We start from the raw sequence: 22,179 nt of genomic DNA, 5'->3' as shown, positions 1-22,179 counted from the left end.
GTAGCCTTCTCTTAGCCCACTCATATAGTAATTAGCTCTTCACTGTTAATACATGGCCCACTTATCTCTCTCACAAAGTTTCTCGGTTCTTATGTCTAAGCTGGCTATAAACTTACAACGCACTTCTCTTCTCTCCCTTCTCCTCTCCCCTCCACCTCAGCATTCAGCCAGCTTACAGCCTGCTATTATACTTGCTCTAATGGTGATAAAAACTACCCATATAAAGCCATCACTCAGTAAGCAAGGCATGAAATTGAATAACACAAGATGATTTGAGTAGCGACTCTATATATATCAGAAGTCATAGAGTCTATCAAATACTTCCCCCGTTCCAAATTATAAGTCGCTTTGACTTTTTTGATATATTCATTTTGCTATGTATCTAAATATAGTATTACGTCTAGATACATAGCAAATTGGATAAACCAAAAAAATCAAAGTGACTTATAATTTAGAATGGAGGGAGTATATAAGAGGAAGAAATATCTTACAAATTGCTGATGGTGAAGATTACAACATTAATGAGATTAAGATTTGATAATATGACACGATTAAAAATAGGCACTACGTTTGCATGTTGTATTGCACGATAGTCACAATTAGATTACTCCATCACTTGTCTAAACCTGGCATTAGTGATAAAAAATAAATATGTGTTTTTTAAATTCAAACTCATTTATTAAGACGAATTTATTAAGCCTAACTAGTTCATGATTTGACAATGTTGTGCTACAGTAAATATGTGCTAATGACAAATAATTAAGCTTAATAAATTCGTCTCGGGAATTACTAAGAACTTCTGTAATTTATTTTTTATTAGTATTCGAACACCCTGTACGACACATAATGTGACATCCGATGTGACACCTCTTAAACTTTAGTCCCTGCATCCAAACACCTTCAACTGCTAATATTCTTTTAACTACATACATGTTTACAAATCTTTTATTATATTTTGACACTCAGAGCATCTCCAACAAACTCTTTATATCTTTTCTAATTTATAGTAATAGAGATTTTGGTGAAAAAAATATCCTCCAACAGCATCTTCAATTGAATATCCAAATATAGACATCCTCTATTCCAGATTTCTCGCTAGCCAAAAACAAAGAGCGAGGATGACTTACACACAAGATATAGAAAAGTTGTTGGAGGGTAAAAAATATAGAAAATAATTTTTACTCGAAAGACTCTCCAAATGATGATTTAGAGAATAATTTTTAGAAAGGCTCTGGAAATGCTCTAAACGATATCAAATGAAAAAGTTGTAGATCTCGTCAAGTACTACAAGTTTGATGTTGACTTTATCGCCATTTAACATGGTTAACTATCTCAAATCTAATATGAGAACTTATATTGAATATTTGGACATATAAACCACCTAAACTTAAAATGTTGTCAACTACAAAGTTTCGGATATCTTTGAATTATATAATTTTATATAGAGTTTATCTTGATATGACCATATATGAAAAGTTACGATTTTTTGTGGTAAAAGAGCCTATCATTGGTGGTTGAATCCATGAACCGATAGCTGTCAGTTCATGGCTACAATTAGCTGTGATATGTGGACTTTAACTGCCCGTTCGTAGCTACAACTCGCAGTGATAACAAACCGGCAGTGAAAATCCTATTAGGTAGAGCTTATTATCTTAAAAGCGCTTTTCAGATAAGTTGCACAAATAGAATAAGAGTGAGGCCAAATAAGCTGGTATGATCTAGCTTCTGCTTTTTAATACAAATAGGAACGCTGAGAATAAGCGTGACCAAAATAGACTAAAAAAGCGTATCGTTTGGCCGTTGGTTTCAACTAAGCCATACCAAACAGGTATGTTACTTTCGGTTGTACTATCACTAACGATTAAAAGTATGAACCACTGGCAATAATAGTCTAACAGTGATTGTCTATTTTATGATAGTAGTATTTTAAGCATAGTTTGGGAGAACTCCAACGGTGGCTCGGATTGTCTAACTTACTGAAGGTAAGTCATAGGTTGCCCCCCGCTCGATGCCATTCATTTGCTATCCAACGGTTGATATAAGAGCACCTTTCCACCTCCCAAATCACAGCCCAGTTGCGTTTCGTGGCCCAAATAAGGCCCAGCTCGGGTTCAAGGAATGACCTACGCCTAACTTGTTCCTGCGGCCGTTGGCAAAAAAATGGCGCGACGGCGTACGGGATAATTTTGGGCGGGATTGGCGCGCCGCCGCGGCCGAGCGTCCGTGCCGCCGCTGCCCCCACCGCGTCTGCGTCCGCGTGGTCTGCTGCTGAGTGTTGGCGGTCCTTTAACTCTCAATTTTAACCACCAACATTCGTATAAAATTCACTCAAATAAAAACCAAACCCAGTAATAGAGCTTTAAACTAATGATTTCGGAATAATTAACTTTTTACCAGACTTATGAGGTGAGTGGTATATAAAATATCATGTCAGTGACTCATGTGTCAGTGACACATGTTATGGTGTCATTCGTAAGAGTGGTAAAAAATTAAATGCCCCAATGATTTCCATATGTTTTAGTGAGTTGTGCATTTGCAGGACGCATACATGGAATACATATGAAAAATAGTCAAAATGCGCAATAGGAGAAAAGCGTAACACAGATCCAAAACAAGCAAATGAAGGAAGGCCCACTTACCTATTGAATCTGGGCCAAAAACCCACGTGGAAGCGGTCTAGGCCCAACATACGACCACCATGCGGAAGACGGTCACGGGGAGGCAACACCTGGGTACGGCCGCACCTAGGGTGCGCCCGCACCCCTGCATGCAGGCATCGCCTCCCCCTTCCATGTGGCATCTCCTGGTGGCTCTCCCAAGGCGGTTGCATGCGGGATCTTGTGGAATATTCCCTACAACCGACCATTCCACTCTTATATATAGATGGGAATGCCTCCTCCTCATATCATCAACACAAGAGACAACACAATGTGACAAGAAGAGAAGAGCTACACTCCTATTTATAGTTTTAGCTATTCTTAGTTTAGGGAGTGAGTGAGGAAGAGAAAGAGATGGAGAGTACCGGAGTTGTCGGCTACCTCCACTTGTGTACTTGGCGAACCTTGTACACCGAGCGGAAGGAGTGCCGGGGATGCCGACTCTCTCTTCACTTGTACCTCGGCGAATCTAGTACTATTTGGAGTGCAAGGTTCGTGTTCTTCTATGATGGTGAGCTCTTACTTTAAGTTAGTCTCGTTCATTATTTACTTGTGGGTTCATCGTCCGCTCTTGTAGCGGATACTCTAGTAGAGGGCCCTGATAAAGATAGATAACTCTGATCGACACTAGAGTAGTAGTCGATAGCATGGACTTGGTGTCTAGGCTAGAGGCTACCTTTGTTTGCCTCGTACCCTACGGTCGAGGGGTAGGCGGCAGGTGCTGACAGCCCTATCCGTTTCTCGTAATCCCCCACGTCTAGGTACGGCATAGAGCCGTAGGTCGACAATGCTTGGTGGACCAAGTGTTATCCGGTGCCCGAAGCAAGTCTATAATGGCAAAGCTATCTTGACTTAGGATCTGTAGCCCTAGAAAACCTTACTACCCGAGCTATCTTTCTTCTTATTATCTTAGGTGGACTAGTTAAGAGACTTTTACACATCCGTTCCTCGTGGAAATACGATACCCTAAATACTTCCGTGTGAAATGCTACAACGGTAATTCCATGCGCTTACGGATTATTTCTGTATGCGTTAAGAAATACCAACAAGCATTTCTGGCGTCGTTGCCGGGGAATGGTTGCTGTAGAATCTCTGAACCTAGTTCACCCGTGTATCCTTGTGTTTTACCTTTCAAAAAAATATTCCTTTTTCTTTTTTTCTTCTCCAATGGAGCAACTTACATTTCGAAAAAAATCTTGCTCCTAAGGACGAGTTCTTAGAGCCTCCACCATCAAATCCAATCATAGCTTCTGGCTATGAACTCTGTCCTAGCTTTGATGGTCAAGCTTATGACCATAAACTAAGCACTGGCGGGAGATACCCTAGATTATCATAAAAAACAATAACAATAATAATAGTAAAAAAGAACTTTTCTTTTTAATAAAAGAAAGAACATGTTGTCAAGTTAGTATGCACTTTCGGGTATTCTTGTCACTAACCATTTCAGGTTGAGACTAAGAAGAACAAGGGACATACGATACTAGAGAACATGAGAGCTACATCAACTGTAAACCTTGATGCCCTTTGGTGAAGGAACACACTCAAAAAGGAGATTTCGAACTTACACACTTGACTTTTACACAAAAGTCTAAGTGTGGAGGAGGATGGTGAGAGCCTAACTACAAGTTCCATCCATATCAAAGGCCATTCAAAAAAATGATGATGTCAGCTCTACCTTGCTATATAAAAAAGAGAAAAAAGAGGGGGGAAAAGGGGAAAGAGAAAAAAAGAATATATATATAAAAGAGAGCTAAAAAAGAGAAGAGATTGATAAAAAAAGAAAGAGAAAAAATGATATATGAAAAAAAGAAGAAGAAAAAGAAGAAGAGAGAGGAGTAGGCTAGCCCCACATGGCCACCACAAATACCAAAGTGCCACCTGACTCCATCAAGAATTCTCCTCTTCTATACCTTTGCTGTTTACCACCAAGGCCCATGGTCCATACACACTCACTATGTGTGTGGTCTAGCCTTGGTGCTAACCTGAGATGGACCTTCTATAATCAAGTCGTCGCTGCAGCAGCTCCAAAGCTTCCATCCATGAATGCGACCGGTAAGAATACTCAGGTATGCAAAGGTAAATAAAAGTTCACCAACTCCTTGACTCATTTTTTTATCTCCATAAGAATACATCTTGATCATTCAATTCATGCTTCCCTTGTTTCTGATATATGCTCTGGTTTGAGTGTAGTCACACAGGCCTGTGTGGCACATTCATAGACTTTTTAAATTAAGCATGGTGCTTAGGTTAAAATAGCATTCTTTAATCAAATTTAGACATGGTGTTTCATTTTGATTAATGAACTTTGAGTAATCATTTCTATAAACAACAGAAGTAATCTATGATGGAGATAAAACAAGGCTAGGAATACTTTACATTTTTACCTCAGCCTTGTATGAGTTATTCTAAAAAGAATTATATATATAAAAAAAATTGGTGAACAAATAAATAAAAATAATAAATATAAATAATAAATATAATAATAAAATAAAATTTGGGCTCCCTAGTATTCCAACTTGTAGAGCCCTTGTTTGTTTTTGTTTTGCTATTCAATAAAGCAGGTACAAGAATAAGTGTGGGGGAGATCTCTCAAGTAGAACAGCCACACATTCGAGATCTCCCCCCCCCCCCCACATGTTGCACAACATCAAGCAATCATCATGCAGAAGGATAGGGCCAAATGCTCCAGAGAGGATTGACTGAACTTCTAGTTCAGCCAAACCACCTCTGACTCCCCTCAACTCCTTCTACGATAGTTTGTGCAACACTATCCTCACTCCCTAGTTTTGAATTGAAACTAAAATTGAACAAATTAAAATATGATTTTTCTACAATGCTCCATCTCCATGTTATCCTATGATTAAAAATTTGCATACTCTTTATTCCTCACAAATATTCCTACACTTGTGAACAACTTATCATAGGGAACCCATTTTATCTAAGTGATTGGAATATGAGATATAGTAGGATGGAAATGAAACTTGCCCGCTCTTGCAAAGTACTTAGGATTTATTTACAAAATCAAAAACTCAAATAGCATGCTCCTTAGATGATATTTTTAATACCTACCAAGGCCAAAAGATGAATTTGTTTCAAAACCTTATCAAACATGCTACTTACTTTTGTACTGAGCTTTGTCAAAATGTTGTGATACTTTGTGAAGAAATATTTCATGCTTTCATGATTCAAGAGCACGTACACACCACCCACAAAATAAAGCTAAGCTTCTACACTGGAAGTTAGCACAAAAAAAAATTCCATCCATGCATCCACAAAAAAAAGAAAGCTCCATGAAAGCTCTCGATCTCGCTTCACCAATGTTTCATAAAAAAGAAGAAGAGAGGCATAGCAATAAAAAAGAAAAAAATGGACAAAAGAAAGTCCAAAATAAAAAGGACTCAAAGAAGTCCAAAGAAAATGGACTCAAAAAGTCCAAAAGGAAAGAAGAAAAAAAGATAAAAATCAAAAGATTGCCATGACCTCTATAAAAGAAACCTATGGTGAAGGAAGAAAGAGATTAAAAACCATAAAGGAGTATTTCTTCCACAAAAACCATAAAATACCACACACTGGCACCTCTTGATCAGATTGTATGACTTATTTCTCCTTAGATCCGGATTTTGACTTCGCAACATGTGCAAGGTAAGTATGCTACACTTTACACTACCTTGAGCTCCACATAAGTCTTTCTAGAGGTAGGAAGTAAAGGCAACATCTTTTGCCTAAGGAAGGAGCTAGAATTATGAAGTGCTTGATCTAATTGTTGTGCACAATCATGTTCTTCACTTGCCACAAACCTTCCATTTGATGCTATCACAAAGAAATATTTTAGAAGTGCAAGCTTTTGAAATTGAGTCTACCGATGATTTAGGAATTAGGCCAAAAGCTGCACATGATTTGGCTAGTTGCCAAGTTGGAGGACCAATGAATCTCAACTACACTTGTCGTGATCAAAAAATTACTTGCAGGGGAGGTGTCAAAGAGAGTTCGCATATGGTCAGGCAGGAAGCATGCTGAAGTATTTTCAAGACAAGATCTCTGAGAACCCTTCTTTCCACTATGCTCTACAATTAGATGTGGAAGAACATATAACTAATGTTTTCTGGGTTGATGCTAAGATGATAATTGATTATGCTCACTTTGGTGATGTGGTGACTTTTGACACTACTTTTGGCAAAAACAAAGAATATAGGCATTTTGGTGTTTTTGTTGGATTCAATCAATACAGAGAGATCACTATTTTTGGAGCTGCTCTTCTATTTGATGAAACATGTGCATCTTTTACATGGCTATTTAAAGCTTTTCTATCTGCACAGAATGGGAAACAACCTAGAGCTATATTTACTGATCAAGACACTGCAATGGGAAATGCTATTAAGGAGGTATTCACAGAAGCTTGGTTGTGCACTCATCACATAATGCAAAATGTTGTCAAGCACTTATGCAATAAGAAAAATGATGAAGATGAAGAATCACATGTTTTGACAGATTTTAGTGCTTGCATGTATAGCATTGAGGACAAGATAGCCTTTGAAGAAGCATTTAATATCATGAGGAGTAAGGTTGACAATAAGAGGGTGTCATGGCTTGATAGCATCTACAAGTTTGAGGAAAAATGGGCTGAATGTTATATGAGGGATATTTTCACATTGGGTATGAGAAGCACACAATTAAGTGAGAGTTTCAATAGTGACTTGAAAACCCATCTGAAATCATATTTTTACATCATTCGGTTCTTAAAGCATTTTGAAAGAGGGGTGCAAGGAAAAAGAAACAAAGAACTAGATGAAGAATTTGAAGCTAGGAAAAAGCTACCTAGAATAAGAATGAGGACACCTATGCTAGTGCAAGCAAGCAAACTTTACACCCCCCAAATATTTAAAGCATTCCAAGCTGAATATAAAAGATCCATGGCAGCATGCACTAGAGCATTGGATGAAAATAACACATATGCTATTTCGATTGTGAGGTCTAATGGTGATTTAAGTTCTGAACAAGAGTGCATAGTTGTTGGTGATCCTCTAGAGCAAACAACTTCGTGCAACTGTGAGCAATTTACAAGGACTGGTGTTTTGTGTGGCCATGCTTTGAAAGTTCTTGACTTGATGAATATCAAGTTATTGCCCAATCATTACATTCTGAAGTGTTGGACAAGGGAAGCAAGGTATGGAACGTACAGGACAACAAAGGAAGGAGCATCATTGAAAATCCAAAACTGGATGCTATGCTCCGCTACATGTTTATGTCTCATAAATTTCTGAACTTGGCATATCAAGCTGCAAGCTAAATAGAGTGTTCCGTATTGGTAGATAATGCACTTGATTGTCTTAGTAATCAACTGAAGGAGAAAATCAGTGCGTCTACAAGTATTTTGTCTAATTCATACAATGTCTAGCCTAATGTTCAACAAGATGAAGACATGCTTAGCGCTGCATGCTTAAAGAAAAAAAGAGATTCAACCAAAAAATTCAAAGCGGCAAAGAAGTTGGCTCGACAAGACTCGAAAGCTCAAAAAGAAAGTACCAAACGAATCTAATGTATGTTGCTGAAAACCCTTGCAATATCTATATATTGTAACTATTTATCACTACTAGCTAACAAACAAGTTTGGATGCTTTATGCAACATGAAGAGAATGGTGGTGGTGTACAAACTCAAGAATCCATGGATAATGCTCATAACGACCATAATACATTGGTCTTCACTAGCTTTATAGATTTGATAATGGTAGTTTCGATAGTATTATAATTTTTTAAATATATAGAATTAACTATCAATTCTTCCTGTTTTAACTTTTCCTTTGTCTTTGCAGGATCGTAGCGGAATTGACTGGTATGTCTGTTCAAGATCTTTAGGTTGCTCTCACATGGAAGGATATTTTGTTCTTATGGGCAAATTCGTCTAGTATGTGCTAATAGATGGCTCTTGGCGAAGATTATTTTGTTTTAGCCATAACAATTCTATGGCTGATTATACATATTTGTATATAGTATATGATGTAGTGGTGCTTTTTAGTAGAGTTTATTTTGGTTATTTGGACCATGTAAACTATTGAAAATACTTAGTAAATGCTTATTTAATTCTGCTATGGAAGTACTTATACTTAGCATTCCTGTAGTTGTCTGTTTCACGTATAATTCCAAGTTGGGCTTGGGCTGTATTTGGGCTAGAACTACAGCTGGCCTATGCTATTTGGGGTGAAAAAGTGGGTTCTTTCATCAACCATTGGATGAGAAATGGAGGGCATCAGGCATGAGGTAAGGCAGCTATGACTTAGCTTCAATAAGTCAGAGAATCTGAGCCGCTCCTATGGAGGAGCCGGAGCTGTTAAACAGCTCTGGTTTCTTTTTTTAAAGTGAAAAATGACTTCAAATAGCTTCTCCTACTCAACCTTTTGACATGGCTCCTTCAAAGGAGTCAGAGCCAGAGCCGAAACCGAGAAGAGTCCTGTACCAAGCGAGACCTTATATGGAGGAAAGCAATATTCATACCGAGATTAGCCAGCTAACCTAAGAGAATTCAATTAAACCACCGACATTCCAGCTCTGATTCTTGAGAGCGTGGAGCCATCCAGACGCGCGAGTACAGCTACCAACGTGACGCACACATTACCAACCCACGGGGAGAAGTGGATCACGCTTTCACTTATCTGACCCATCTAGCACTCCACATGGGCCAGGTTGTAGGCCCATTTAAACACACGATAAATTAATGTCTATAGTCTCCGATGCTATCCAGAGTCTTCCAAATAGTAACGCAAGGGCGACTCTAAGATGATTGTTTCGCCGGCTTTCCTGACCATCGCCGGCCTATGTAGCCCCAGTGAGCAGGGTGAGCTATGGATCCGGTGGGTAGTGTACATATCCCCTCTTTTTAGGGTAGTTTTAGGTAGTTTAGGGTTGGATTTTGTCCCAGTGAGAATATCGTCGGGTTCCTTTTGGTTGTTCCATAGCTTCTCTGCTTTTGTCTCCTTCCATTGTGAGTGAGTCTCGATGGTGATGGTGAGTGCATGGTGCTCGGTGACAGCATCTTCTGCGGGGGATTCGACAGTGACGGGTATGCCATCGATGTTTTCCTTTGCATTGGTGTTCGATTCCTCTGTGTTCTACTTGTGCCGGCGATGCCCATGCCTTCATCGACGACACTGGTCTCGCAAGCCATGGTATGGTGGCAGACATGGAAGAGTTTTGGTGGATGTTTCGATGGAGATGGGGTGTCATCCATTGATCTTTTGTTCCTCCAAGGCAATTTTGGTGGATGCGTCAGAAGTTTTCTTGCGAGGTTAGCTATCCACCTTCCTGTGTTCAGGTTGGTGTATTCAGATCCCCTTGGTGGTTTTGCTGTTCATCGTCTGGGGTTGGACGGTGAGGCAACTGGCGTTCGACGAATCAACGGCACGCCTTGGGCATGTTTTTTATGGGCTCCCTAAACTTTGATGAAGATTCTTCGTCGATCTGGAATTCGGCCGTGAGCTTCATCCCATGCCTTCTTCATTGCGGGAGGTGGAGAAGGACCAGCTTGCGGCAACATCGGTCGGCGACGACGGCGAAGGCCGCGGGGTGCTCCTCCAGAGGACTTGGCTGTAATTTTTCTTTTCTTGAGGGGTGCCCTTTATGGGGGCTAGATGTACTAGTTCTTTTCCTGTATCCTATATTAATAAAACGCAACCCTTTTCTAAAAAAAAAACTAGTAGCAAAATTAATAATTTTAAAAGGACTTTTTACAAATAATTTAAAAACTTTCTACTAGCATATTTAAAACAAAACTCAGATTCAAAACTTGTTATTCCAAACTTTGCACACAAAAATCGGAAACTTTATGGCCCTGTTCGTTTCTCTTATAATCCGTCTTTTTCAGCTTGTTTTTTTAGCCGGAACAGTGTTTTTCGCTCACAACAAATCAGCTGGAACAGTGTTTTAGCTTATTTTTTCAGTGAAGCGAACGGGGCCATAGGGGAACAGTGTCTCACAACATATCAGCATATTGAAATATTTTTTGAAGTTTGAACTAAGGACCGTTGTACTACCACACTGTAAAATTCTAATGGCATGCTATAAAACTTTGATACATCTAACTTGGAAACTTTGTAATTAACACTTTACACTACAAGTTTCCAAACTTTGTACAAAAATATTTCAAACTTTGTATTCTGAAATCAAAAACTTTGTGTCGGTGTTTCGAGTAAACACCAATCAGTAAATTTATAATATTGCGCGTCTGGCTCGGATGGTGTGCTAAGAGGATACGCGTATTATACTAGTTCAGGCCGAATGTCCCTACGTCCAGTTTCGGGCTGCTCGTGTTACCAGCACTGAATTTGTAGTAGGGGGTTACAAACTGGCGAGAGAGGGAGGAGCTCCTAAGTCTCTGTGGTTCGATTGCTCGATGTTTCTACTGCTCGATCTATCGGTCAATCGATCTCTCTCCTGAGTGGTGCCCTGCCTTCCCTTTCATAGACCAAGGGGAGAGAATAGGATACTAGAGACCAAGAAAAGGGAAGAGGGAAAAAAGAAAGAGAAATAAGGCTCCTAGGGGTGCGCCGACCTCTTCTTCGTGTGGGTCCCGCTAACCCTGTAGATCATGGTGGCAGCGGCGTCGCACCGTGGTCCTATTGGCCGCTGCGGCATACGTGTAGGCGTCATGCGTCGTTCTTGTCTTCCATCCCATCTGAGCGGACGGAATGGTCAAAGGGTCCCCTGACAGAGGTCATGCAGGGGGTTGGCGGTATAGTGCCAGTCAACTGACGCTGATCGACTGACGTTGGACGGTGGTCAGGCAGGGAGTTGGAAGCACAGTGCTAGCCTATTAACGCGATGGGCGATGTGAGTCTCCCAACATGGTCTGATGCGACCGCCAGCCGCATCAGGATGTGCCCGAGATGTGCTCTCGGGCGTGCGCCTCCATGCCATAGTGGTTGAAGCGGTTCGGGTCCCACCCTAGGGCCACTGCTTTTGTTCGGTAGCAAATCCGACCCCTAGTCGTATGCCTCTGGCCCACCGAAGATCATGAGGTAGCCATCTGGCAATGGAAAGCCACTGTCCTTCTCTCTAGCATCGTCGCTTCTGCCTCGAGCTTCTTTTGCTCCCATTTCTTGGAGCCATCGGTGAAGAAGCGCTTCATGAGGGAGCAATCCTTGTACATGTGTTTGACGGGAAAGGCATGGTTTGGGCATGGCCCCTCGAGTAGCTTGTCGAAGTGATCGGGGGTGCCCTCGGCCGGTGCTCGACCGACTTTTCACTCGGCAGTGACCACGAGCGAGCCCCCACGCTATTTCTGGTTCTTCTTCTTATTTGAGCAGTCGGAGGGGCCTTCGTCAGCGTCCTCGTTCCGCTTTGCCTTGCCTTTGGAGCGATCGAAAATTGCTCCAACTGCCTCCTCATAGGAAGAGAGCTGGTCGCGATGTCGAGGAGTTCCTTGGTAGTCCATGGGCCCTTACGTCCCAACTTATGGACTAGGGACTCACAGGTGGTCCCTAGTAGGAAGGCTCCGATGACATTAGCATTGGCAACATTGGGGAGCTCGTTGCACTGATGGAAGAAGCATGTAAGTGCCCTGGAAGTTCCCCACGAAGATTTGTTTCAGGTCCGCCCAACTCTAAACGCTGTTGGGCGAAAGATGCTCCAGCCATGTTTATGCCGAGTCGGCCAGGAATAGGCGGAGATTGCAGATGACGAAGTCATCATTGACCGCACCGCCAGCCCGATAGGCGAGCTGGTAGTCCTTGAGCCACAAGCCAGGGTTCGTTTCCTTGGAGTACTTTGGGATGTTAGTCGGCAAGCGGTATTAGGGCTGGAAAGCCGCCTTGAGGATATGCCAACCAAAAGCCTGGGGCCCCATTGGTTTGGGGCTATGACTCCAGTCCTCCTTGTGGTCGTAGCATCCACCCTATCGAGGGTGGTAACATCGGCTGGCCCCCTCCCCCGCATTGCTTCGGGTACGCCGATGGGCATCGAGGGTGTCGCGCGCATCACGGTTGCAACCGAGATGCTCCTGCACTGGAACTGTGATGCGCGTCCTTCCACTGCGTGGTGCCTAGTGGACCGATGCATCCTTGTCGGGTCACACTAAGGGCATGCGTTGGCTAGCATTGAGCTCCCGTCGCTGAGACAGCGAGCTCTTGGCCTGCTGCGTGCGAATCTCACGGTGGGCCCATCAATCCTTGTGCGTCATAGGCACCGAAAGCCCCCTGAGCAAGGCTGCCACAACAGCGATGTTCTAGCTTGCTCGGGCAAAGTGTGGGAGCGCTTGATCATCCTCGACGATCCTCCGGTTCACGTCATGGGCCATGGAGCATGCGTGCCCCCCATCTCCATGGCGCTCAATCTCACGATTGAGCTCTGTGCGTTTCTTCTTGAGTTGGAGTCGCGCTTCCTCAAGCTCTAGGTGGCCTTCAGCTGCTCCACCCATAGGCGGGTTGGGGCTCCTGTATCTCCCTTGACCTCATCATCGAGGTCATTCATCGAGGTAGCATCCTCCTCGTGGATGCTTTCGACGTATCCCTCGAGGGTACCTATCATGAAGCATTCACGAGAGGGGTGATGGCTCCCCCTGCTGGAGTCAGAGCCAAAGGGCGACTCTGGCTCTTCTACTAGGAGGTCATGGAAAGACTCTGCGATGTGTTTGATCACCCCCACGAACTCATTGTTCGTGGGGGATGGAATCATGCGTTGCGCCACAAGGTGGCCAACGGTCTCTGCGGCGTTGTGGAGACCGAACAGGAGCACTGTCGGGGTGCTCCGAATGAGGTATTTTGGGGAGAGCGGCTCTCCCCCGGTAAGTTACGCCATGATGTTGGCGAATGAGAAGGTGAGGTGGCGCAGGCCCTCCCAGGATGATTGGGGTCCTAGGAAGATGCCGAGCTGACACTCCAACCTCCTATAGTCGAAGTCGAGGAGCTGGCCGCCGCTCCTCGAGCACCTCGGTGATTGCATCGAGGTCGGTGGAGTGGAGGGGTTGAACGATGATGGGCGCCCATGCCAGCTCTTCCTCCATCGTGATGATGAAGTCTAGGTCCCCAAAGCGCACATGTGCGCCCGGGACCCAGCTGATGTCATGACTAGCCATCCAAGGCCTGGTGTTGATGTCGAGACACACAAAAGTCCCCCAACCTGGCGCGCCAACTGTCTGTGTTTCGAGTAAACACCAATGAGTAAATTTGTAGTATTGCGTGTCTGGCTCGGATGGTGTGCTAAGAGGACACAAGGATTATACTAGTTCGGGCCAAATGTCCCTATGTCCAGTTTGAGGCTGCTCGTGTTACCAGCACTAAATTTGTAGTAGGGGGTTACAAATTGGTGAGAGAGGGAGGAGCTCCCAAGTCTTTGTGGTTCGATTGCTCGATGTTTCTATGGCTCGATCTATCGGTTGATCGATCTCTCTCCTGAGCGGTGCCCTGCCTTCCCTTTTATAGACCAAAGAGAGAGAATAGGATACCCGAGACCGAGAGAAGGGAAGAGGGAAAAAAGAAAGAGAAATAAGGCTCTCGGGGTGTGCCGTCCTCCTCTTCGCGTGGGTCTCACTGACCCTATGGATCGTGGTGATAGCAGCGTCGTACCGGGGTCCTATTGGCTGCTGCGGCATACATGCGGGCGTCGTGCGCCGTTCTTGCCTACCATCCTATCCGAGCGAATGGAATGGTTAAAGGGTCCCCTAACAGAGGTCATGCAGGGGGCTGGCGGTACAGTGCTAGTCAACTAACGTCGGTCGACTGACGTTGGACGGTGGTCAGGCAGGGAGTTGGTAGCATAGTGCTAGCTTATTAACGCGGTGGGCGATGTGAGTCTCCCAGCATGGCCTGATGCGACCGCCAATCACATCAGGACGTGCCCGAGACGTGCTCCCGGGCGTGCGTCTCCACGCCGTAGTGGTTGAAGCGGTTTGGGTCTCACCCTAGGGCCACTGCTTTTGTCGGGTAGCAAATCCGACCCCCAGGAAACGAGCGAGGCGGAAATCTCACCCTGGGGGCCGAGCGAGATGGAATCTGACCCTCGGGAGTCGAACAAGGCGGAGCCCTCCCCGTGGGACCAGATGAGTCAGAGCCCACACCTTGGGGTCGAACGAGGCGGAAACCTCATCCTTGGAGTCGGACAAGGCGAAAACCTCGTCCTCGGGGTTGGAGCCCATGCCTTGGGGTCAGAGGAGGCGGAAACCTCGTCCTCGGAGTCGGACGAGGCATGGCCCGGCCCCTGGGGTTGGACGAGGCGGCAGTTACGCCTTTAACCATCGGATGAGCCGACTTGACGCTCATTAACCATTGGATTAACCAGTTTACATGATCACAGAAGCATAGCATTTAAGTTCTAATACAATAACATAGGTCTACATAGGTCTAATACAACAACACAAAGCATCATTTGATTTTCGGTTTCCTAGGCTTCAATTTCTTCGTCGGGCTCCTCTTCTGGATTGTCTTGTCTGGTGAGGCAGCAATGCTTGAATCCACACCTTCTCCCAGCAAAGTTTGGATTCGGCTGCAATAGAAGCACCAATATTGATTATAGTTGTGTATATCTATAAAAAAAGGAGAACTAATGTGTTGTGTACCCTCTTGTCACCCTAATGGGGCTAGTCTGTATGATCTGGTCTACTGTGAGCATTGTGGGACTGCAGACTGCATCTATGGCTGTTGTTGCCATTTCTTGGTCATTTGGGCCAGGTGGTGCCATTTCTTGGTCATTTAGGGCAGCTGGTGGCATTTCTTCCATTGTTGGTTCAGCAGCACTGTGAACCACCTTCTTTGCTCTCTTTGTTGGCATCTTTGCATTTTCACCATATTTTGTTTTATTTGGCCTTGGCTTCCTTTGCCTGCAAGTTCAATATTCAAGTGAAATATTGAAGTTAATGAGCTCAACAAATCAAGGCAGCAAGTGAATATAGGAGTTCTTGCCTTTCTTAGTCCCATTAAGATGGCATTTGTAGCTTGTTTCGCCATGGCCTAATTCTCCACATCTCTTGCACTTCCTTTTGCCTCTAATCATCCTTTTGTTGCCCTTTTGCGCCTCATTTGCAGCTAGTTTATCTGCCTCTATTGCTGCTTCCTTGGCTGCCCTTTTCCCTCTGCTATTTCCACCTTCAAGACAGCTTTTTATCCTGACTTTTCTGTATCTACCAGCTTCCTTCTTGTCAAGGGGTGCCTTAAGCCCAAAAGGCAATTCAACATTTGGCCACTGTGACCTATTAGGCAGTGGCTCTATGAGTCTCTTGTAGGCTGCCTTGAACCTGTCTACAGAGCAATACTCGTGCACAAAATCCTCCATATGCACATTAGCAGATTGCACACTTGTTATCAAAGCCAGAGCATGCTGGCAAGGCTTACCAGTATGCTGCCACTCAAGACAAGTGCACTCATGCAGATATGACTTAACAACATGTCTACTGTGAGTGTTTGAGGTGTCCCAAATTTCTGCTGCAGAATATCCACCATCCACGACAGTCAAGTGCCCAAGTCCTCTTGTTCTTGCATTCAACTGATATATGACTGCTAGGAGGATCTTACCACTAAGCCTTTCTGAAATTTTCCTCCTTTTTGCCCACAAAACCATTGTCTTCTCTCTGATTTTGTCTGCGAGCTCCACAACAGGAAGGTCCTTCCAGTCCTTGATCCAATTGTTAAACGACTCAGCAAGGTTATTAGTGATATAATCACATTTAATAGCAGGGTTGAAGGCAGATCTCATCCACAGCTTATAATGGCGAGCCTGCAGCCAAACCAAAACAGCAGGACTAGCTTCAACAACTGACTTGAAAAAGTACTGGTGAACTTCTTCTCTATAAGATCTGGCTGCAGGATACATCTTAGAGAATACGTCACCCCCAAACTTTTTAATAAAGTTGTTCATTAGATGTCTAAAGCACTCTCTATGTTCAGCTCTTGGAAACACATTCTTAACTGCATTTTCTAGACCTTTGCATGCATCTGACGAGATAGCTAAAACAGGAAGGTCTCCTATGGCCTTATGCAATTGAGTCATAAACCAGGTCCAGTTGTCTGTTGTTTCACCATCAATGAAGCCAAAAGCAACTGGGTACATTCAGTTGTGACCATCTATACCACAAGCTGCAGCTAAATGATCATTCCACCTACCATTAAGCGCAGTAGAGTCAACGCTAAGATATGGCCTGCATCCTTCCAAGAAACCATCTATGCAAGGTTTCAGTGCACAGAAAAATATGTGGAAATAGAATATGCCATCTACCTCCTTAACACCAATCTCAATAACACTACCTGGAGACCTCTTCATGACCTCTGCCCTCCAATTGAATAGCATCTGAAAGCTCTCTTCCCATTTACCATACAATTCTCTCAAGGCAATTTGCCTACCCTTCCAAATAGTGTCATAATGAATTTCACACTTTTGCTCATCCTGTAAAGTTTTTTTTTCAGATCCTTACATCCCATAGTTGGTGTCTTCCTGAGGTGATGTATTGCCTTTGCAGCAACCCAGGCACTAGTTGGTGTCGTAGTCTTCCTCCTAGCACTTGATGAACAAATGTGTATAGGATCTAACACTGTCACCTATAAAAATAAATAATAATTAGTGTCTGCAAACAATAATAAAGGAAAATTAAATTGGCACCACTAAATGCAAGTTAGTACCATCACAGTGCACCCATCAGGCTGTCTACGCCCAACAAGATGCCAACGACATCGTTCTCCATTGCATCCTTCTCCCTTGCAGTCCGCCATGTATCTAGTTGGGTCTATTTTGACAATGTGTAGTTTAAACTCTACACGTATAGCAAATTGTCTCACAGCCAATCTAAACTCCTTCATGTTAGGATACACTGAACCAAGATCCAAGCTGGGTCCATTTGGATCATGCACCACAATCCTCTCTCCTGGTAAATAATCATCAACATCAATGGCTGCCCCAGTTGTATCAAAATCCTCATCGACATCATTGGCTGCCCCAGTTGTATCAAAATCCTCATCTACATCATTGGCTGCCCAAGTTGTATCAAAATCCTCATCTACATCATTGGCTGCCCCGGTTGTATCAAAATGCTCATCTACATCATTGGCTGCCCCAGTTGTATCAAAATGCTCATCTACATCATTGATTACGTCAGTAGTACAACCTTTTTGGGCTGCATCCTCGGCCCTAAACCCCAGCAATTCATACATAACCTCATCATCAACAATCTCTATTCTTCCCTCTTCATCTCGACTTTCTTCAATGCGCAATGTATCCCAGTCAACAAGAGGTGCATGTAGCTGCTGGGCAGGGGCTTGCCAAACAACACAAGATGACTGCATCTGTTGTGCAGGACCTTCCCAATCAAGAAGAGGTGCCTGCAGTTGCCGTGCAGGAGGTTCTACCACTGCTAAGCTAAGCTCAGGCTCTCCATCGAGCCTAGGACAGAAAAAATGCGGGACAGTTAGATTTACAACCACATCTACACTAATCGATGCTAGTCTATACGCTTGGAGAACTTCTACACTAAATTGGCACAGTTAGATTACCACGAGAACTTCTACAACAGCAAGAATACGTACCCTTGGATGAGATCTGGCAAGTTGTCCATCCAACACTTGGAGAAGCACGGCGGCGATGGCGGAGTCGTGACACCAGGCTGCGTGGGCGAGTGGGGGCGGCCGGTGAGGTCACGGCATGGGCGAGTGGGGGCGGCCGCGGTGGGCAGGACGTGGAGGCGGCAGCGGCGCCGTCGACCAGCTTGCTGCCCGCGCGCCGGCGAGACCTGGCCGCGCGCCGTCAAGTCCTAGCCACGCGCCGGCGAGTCGGGGCGGCCTCGGTGGGCTGGCCGGGGGAGGCGGCCACGGCGCAGTCGACCACCTCGCTGCCTGGCGGCGTCTCTCTCTCCCCCGTTCCTTCTCTCCCTCCCGGTCCTTGTCGTGCGAACAGAGTAAGGTTCTGATGGAGATCTCAGTTCTGATGGGGATGGGTGAGGGGTAAAAGGGGAAAGGAAATAACGAAAAAAAAAATCAAAATCAAAATACGGTACATATACTGGTCCAGGGCATTCTGGCGGTGCGTCGCGTTTGAAAATGGCAGACGGGCGAATCCCATTTGCGAGATGGCAAAAGAGCGAAGCCCACGTTTGATAATGGCGAAGTAGCAATTTTCTCTTGGCTGGATATAGATATCCAGACACTTTTGTAACTGGACAGAAACTTCACCCAGGTATGCTTGCACATGGCGCAATCACAACAAATCTACCGAGTAAGCTGTACTGTACATACGAAGAATTGGCTGGTTTCCTGTTACTGTGCATCAGAAATGTACTTATTTTAGGACCCAGGTACGTATATACGACTACATTTTTTTTGTGTGAACAATATACGAGTACAAAATTAAGGGACATGTATATATACGATGGCGATCGGCAAGCCGGCCGGCATGCTGGGAACGGGTTCAGACGACCGCCGGGAACGGGTTGAGACGAGCGGTGGGACGGAGCACAAGCGGGTGCTTCCGAGCGCACACTAGGCCCACGTCGGACTCATCCATACCTATCGCCGCTGTCCCGCCGTCGGCAGCGGCCCAATCAAAGCACTGCACGAGGGCCGCGAGGACCGCCGGCACGGACTGCTGCGCGAGCCCCATGCCCGGGCATCCCCGGCGCCCGCTGCCGAAGGGCATGAACTGGAACTGCTGGCGGCCGCCGGGCTCGAGCCCCTCCGCGGCGCCGCCGGGCATGAAGCGCTCCGGCCTGAACGCCAGCGGTTCCTCCCAGAAGGACGGGTCGCGGCCGATGGCCCAGAGGTTGATGAACACCGCCGTGTCCGGCGGCACCGTGAACCCGCGGACCACCATCTCGGCCGTCGACTGCCGGTGCGCGATGGGCGCCCCCGGGTGCAGCCGCACCGTCTCCTTGAACGTCGCCTGCAGGTACGGCAGCCTCCGCAGGTCCGCCTCCCCCACGATCCTGCTGTCCCCGCCGACCACCGCGTCGATCTCGGCACGCACCTTGCCGAGGGCCTCCGGGTGGTTCATCAGCTCCGCCAGCATCCACTCCACCGTCGCCGCCGACGAATCTGACCCAGCGGTCACCACGTCCTGCATCGGCAACGTTGTTACTAGCATGCATGGACGCTACGCTGCTGGGACTTTTGCACGCTTACAGGGTTACTTACAATGATGAAGGCTTTCATGTTTTCCCTGGTGAGCTTCACCTCCGCCGTCTCGTCCTCCGCCTTGTCCAGCAGGATGTCCAACAGGTCCTTGTTGCGCTGCTTGCACGTCGCCGGCGGCCCCTCTACTTTCTTCTCCTCTTGCGTGCCGCCGCCGCCGCGGCGACGCTCCCTGTCCCTGGCCTCCTCCTTGTGCCTGATCATCTGCTCCAACACGGCGTCAAACCGCCGGTGGACAAGGGTGGCCTTCCTGCGGAGGCCCTGGAGGTCCCAGCCGCGGCACAGGGGGACGTAGTCCTCCAGGTTGAAGGCGCCGAGCAGCTCCGTCACCGCTTTCACCAGCTCCTGAGCCTCGTCGGTCACGCCCACGTCGCTCGCCACCATCCGGATGATGGCGGTGTTGGAGAAGCGGATGAGCTCGCGGGTGACGTCCACCGCCTCGCCCCGCGCAGCCGACGCCCGCACGGCGCGCAGCAGCGACGCCAGGCTGCCGCGCCGGACGTGCCGCAGCTGCTCGACGGTGCGCGGGCCCAGGACCTCGGAGACGCACAGCCGCCTGAGGAAGCGCCAGTGCGGACTGTTGGGCGTGAACGCGAAGCCGGCGGAACCGTAGGAGAAGAGCCGGGACAGCACCGAGACCGGCCGCCCCGAGATGGTGGCGTCGTGGTCGCGGATGAGCTCCCTGGCCACGTCGGCCGTGCCGGCCACGACGCAGTGCGTGGAGCCGAGGCTGATGTGCATCAGGGGCGCCCCCAGCCGGGACGCGAGCTCGTGGAAGGTGCGGTGCACCGGTGGACGCAGCAGGTGGAGGTGACCGATCACCGGGAGGCGCGGCGGGCTCGGGGGAAGCCGCCGAGAAGATCGCCGCCGTGATGAGAGCATGTGGTTCAGGGCAACAAGCAGTGTGGCCACGGAAAGGAGCACCATGACGGCGGCTGCTGAGTCGGTGGACAGGAGCATGGGCATTGCTAACTGGTCCATGGCCATCGCTACTACCTCACATCCACTACTCTACCGCATTGCTAGTCTGACCTCTGACGGTGCAGGTTTTAAGCTTTCTCATAGCCACTGTAGACTAGAGAATTATTTTGTTTTTAGGTACGCGCACGCCTTTCCTAAGTTAAGTATAAAACATGCGTTTAGCATGGGAGTTATGAAATTTGAGTAGAATATATAGCCTATAGGGAGCTGTTCGCATGCCAAATCATGATGCCACGTGACGCACACCTCCTTCCTCTTAATTTTTTTTTTTTGCTTAGACCTTTGTTTGAGCTGCGGTTTTACGCCCTGTTTTTCAGCACTAGTTTAGTAATATTTTTTAGTAAATAAACAATATTTTTCTCTCACAACAAATCAGCATTAGCCAAATTTTAGCGAAACGAACAGCGAAGGGTTTAGGGTTAGGGCTTTTAGTTAAACACTGACTTTCGGTTATTAGCTTTTTACTATTGACTTTTTTTGTAATAACTTTTAGCTTCTTGGTACACGGAAAACTAGAAAAACTCCTAATCTTCTTTTTAGCTTTTTATTTATTTGGATAGAAGCCAGCTTTCAAATTTTTTTAAAAAAGCACCGAGACTAACGACCGCTATCCTATTATTTAACCGCAATGTCTGAAAAGACTAAAACAGCTAAGGTCGGCGGTCTGACGTCATTCATCCAGTCGAAGACGATCCCCAATAATGTTGTTAAGCTCAACAATTCGACTGTTTATTTAAGCTCCTGCCTAACAGTAGCAAAAAAAAAAAAACTGAAACAAACATGTCCTTAGGATTATTCTCTTTCTTTCTTTACATTTTTGTGAGGAGGCTTATTCTGCCTTCCGACTGTTTGTCCTCCATATGATAGTTGGTGGGCTTCAGTTGTAAATTTCAACGACCCATCTTCTAGAACAGACTGTGTGATAATCTTAAGTTCTTTGAGAAACACAAAAGTTTGTTTAGGTGGAAAAAGTTATACATACATGGAAATGGAAATTTTGTACACTTCACTAAAAAATAAATCATGCACTTTTGGTGGACCAAACCGTTACAAGGAGGAACAAAAAAAATTGCACAAATCATGGAATTCAAGTGAAAATTTTTGGGTATGAATTCTGAACACCTATATAGTTAAAACTAAGAAGTATTTTTTTAAAGAAAATAGTTACTCTGCTTTTAATAAAGCAATTAGAGTCACTAGGGCCTTGTTTAGTTGGCGATTTTTTTGGAAAATGATATTGTAGCACTTTTCGTTGTTATTTGGCAATTAGTGTCCAATCATAGTCTAATTAGACTTAAAAGATTCGTCTCGTGAATTTCGTCTAAACTGTGTAATTAGTTTTATTTTTTATTTATATTTAATGTTTCATGCACGTCCAAAGATTCGATGTGACGGAGAATCTTGAAAAATTTTGTAAAATTTTGGTAACTAAACAGGCACTATGGTACGG

At 45.4% G+C, this 22,179-nt stretch overlaps 2 protein-coding genes and 1 pseudogene across 2 annotated transcripts; 1 reads left to right on the top strand and 2 right to left on the bottom strand.

The window, feature by feature from the left end:
* Positions 1 to 6,290: 6,290 nt before the first annotated feature.
* On the top strand, positions 6,291 to 8,511 carry LOC136468835 (protein FAR1-RELATED SEQUENCE 5-like). The gene is made up of 3 exons (XM_066467254.1): positions 6,291 to 6,299; positions 6,626 to 7,821; positions 8,469 to 8,511. The coding sequence occupies exons 1-3, from the start codon at positions 6,291 to 6,293 to the stop codon at positions 8,509 to 8,511; spliced, it is 1,248 nt and encodes a 415-aa protein (XP_066323351.1).
* Positions 8,512 to 15,005: 6,494 nt separating this feature from the next.
* Positions 15,006 to 18,181, bottom strand: LOC136468834 (uncharacterized; annotated as a pseudogene).
* Positions 18,182 to 18,940: 759 nt separating this feature from the next.
* Positions 18,941 to 20,749, bottom strand: LOC136471546 (cytochrome P450 93G1-like). Its single transcript, XM_066469284.1, has 2 exons — positions 19,752 to 20,749; positions 18,941 to 19,674 (listed from the first exon to the last, which is right to left on the bottom strand). The coding sequence occupies exons 1-2, from the start codon at positions 20,733 to 20,735 to the stop codon at positions 19,030 to 19,032; spliced, it is 1,629 nt and encodes a 542-aa protein (XP_066325381.1). The 5' UTR covers positions 20,736 to 20,749; the 3' UTR covers positions 18,941 to 19,029.
* Positions 20,750 to 22,179: the final 1,430 nt, after the last annotated feature.

The sequence above is a fragment of the Miscanthus floridulus genome, chromosome 8 (genome assembly GCF_019320115.1).
Source record: "Miscanthus floridulus cultivar M001 chromosome 8, ASM1932011v1, whole genome shotgun sequence".
In the NCBI taxonomy this organism is placed as follows: domain Eukaryota; kingdom Viridiplantae; phylum Streptophyta; class Magnoliopsida; order Poales; family Poaceae; genus Miscanthus; species Miscanthus floridulus.
The sequence above is the reverse complement of the archived record's forward strand: the minus strand, read 5'-3'. Positions and strand labels throughout refer to the sequence as shown.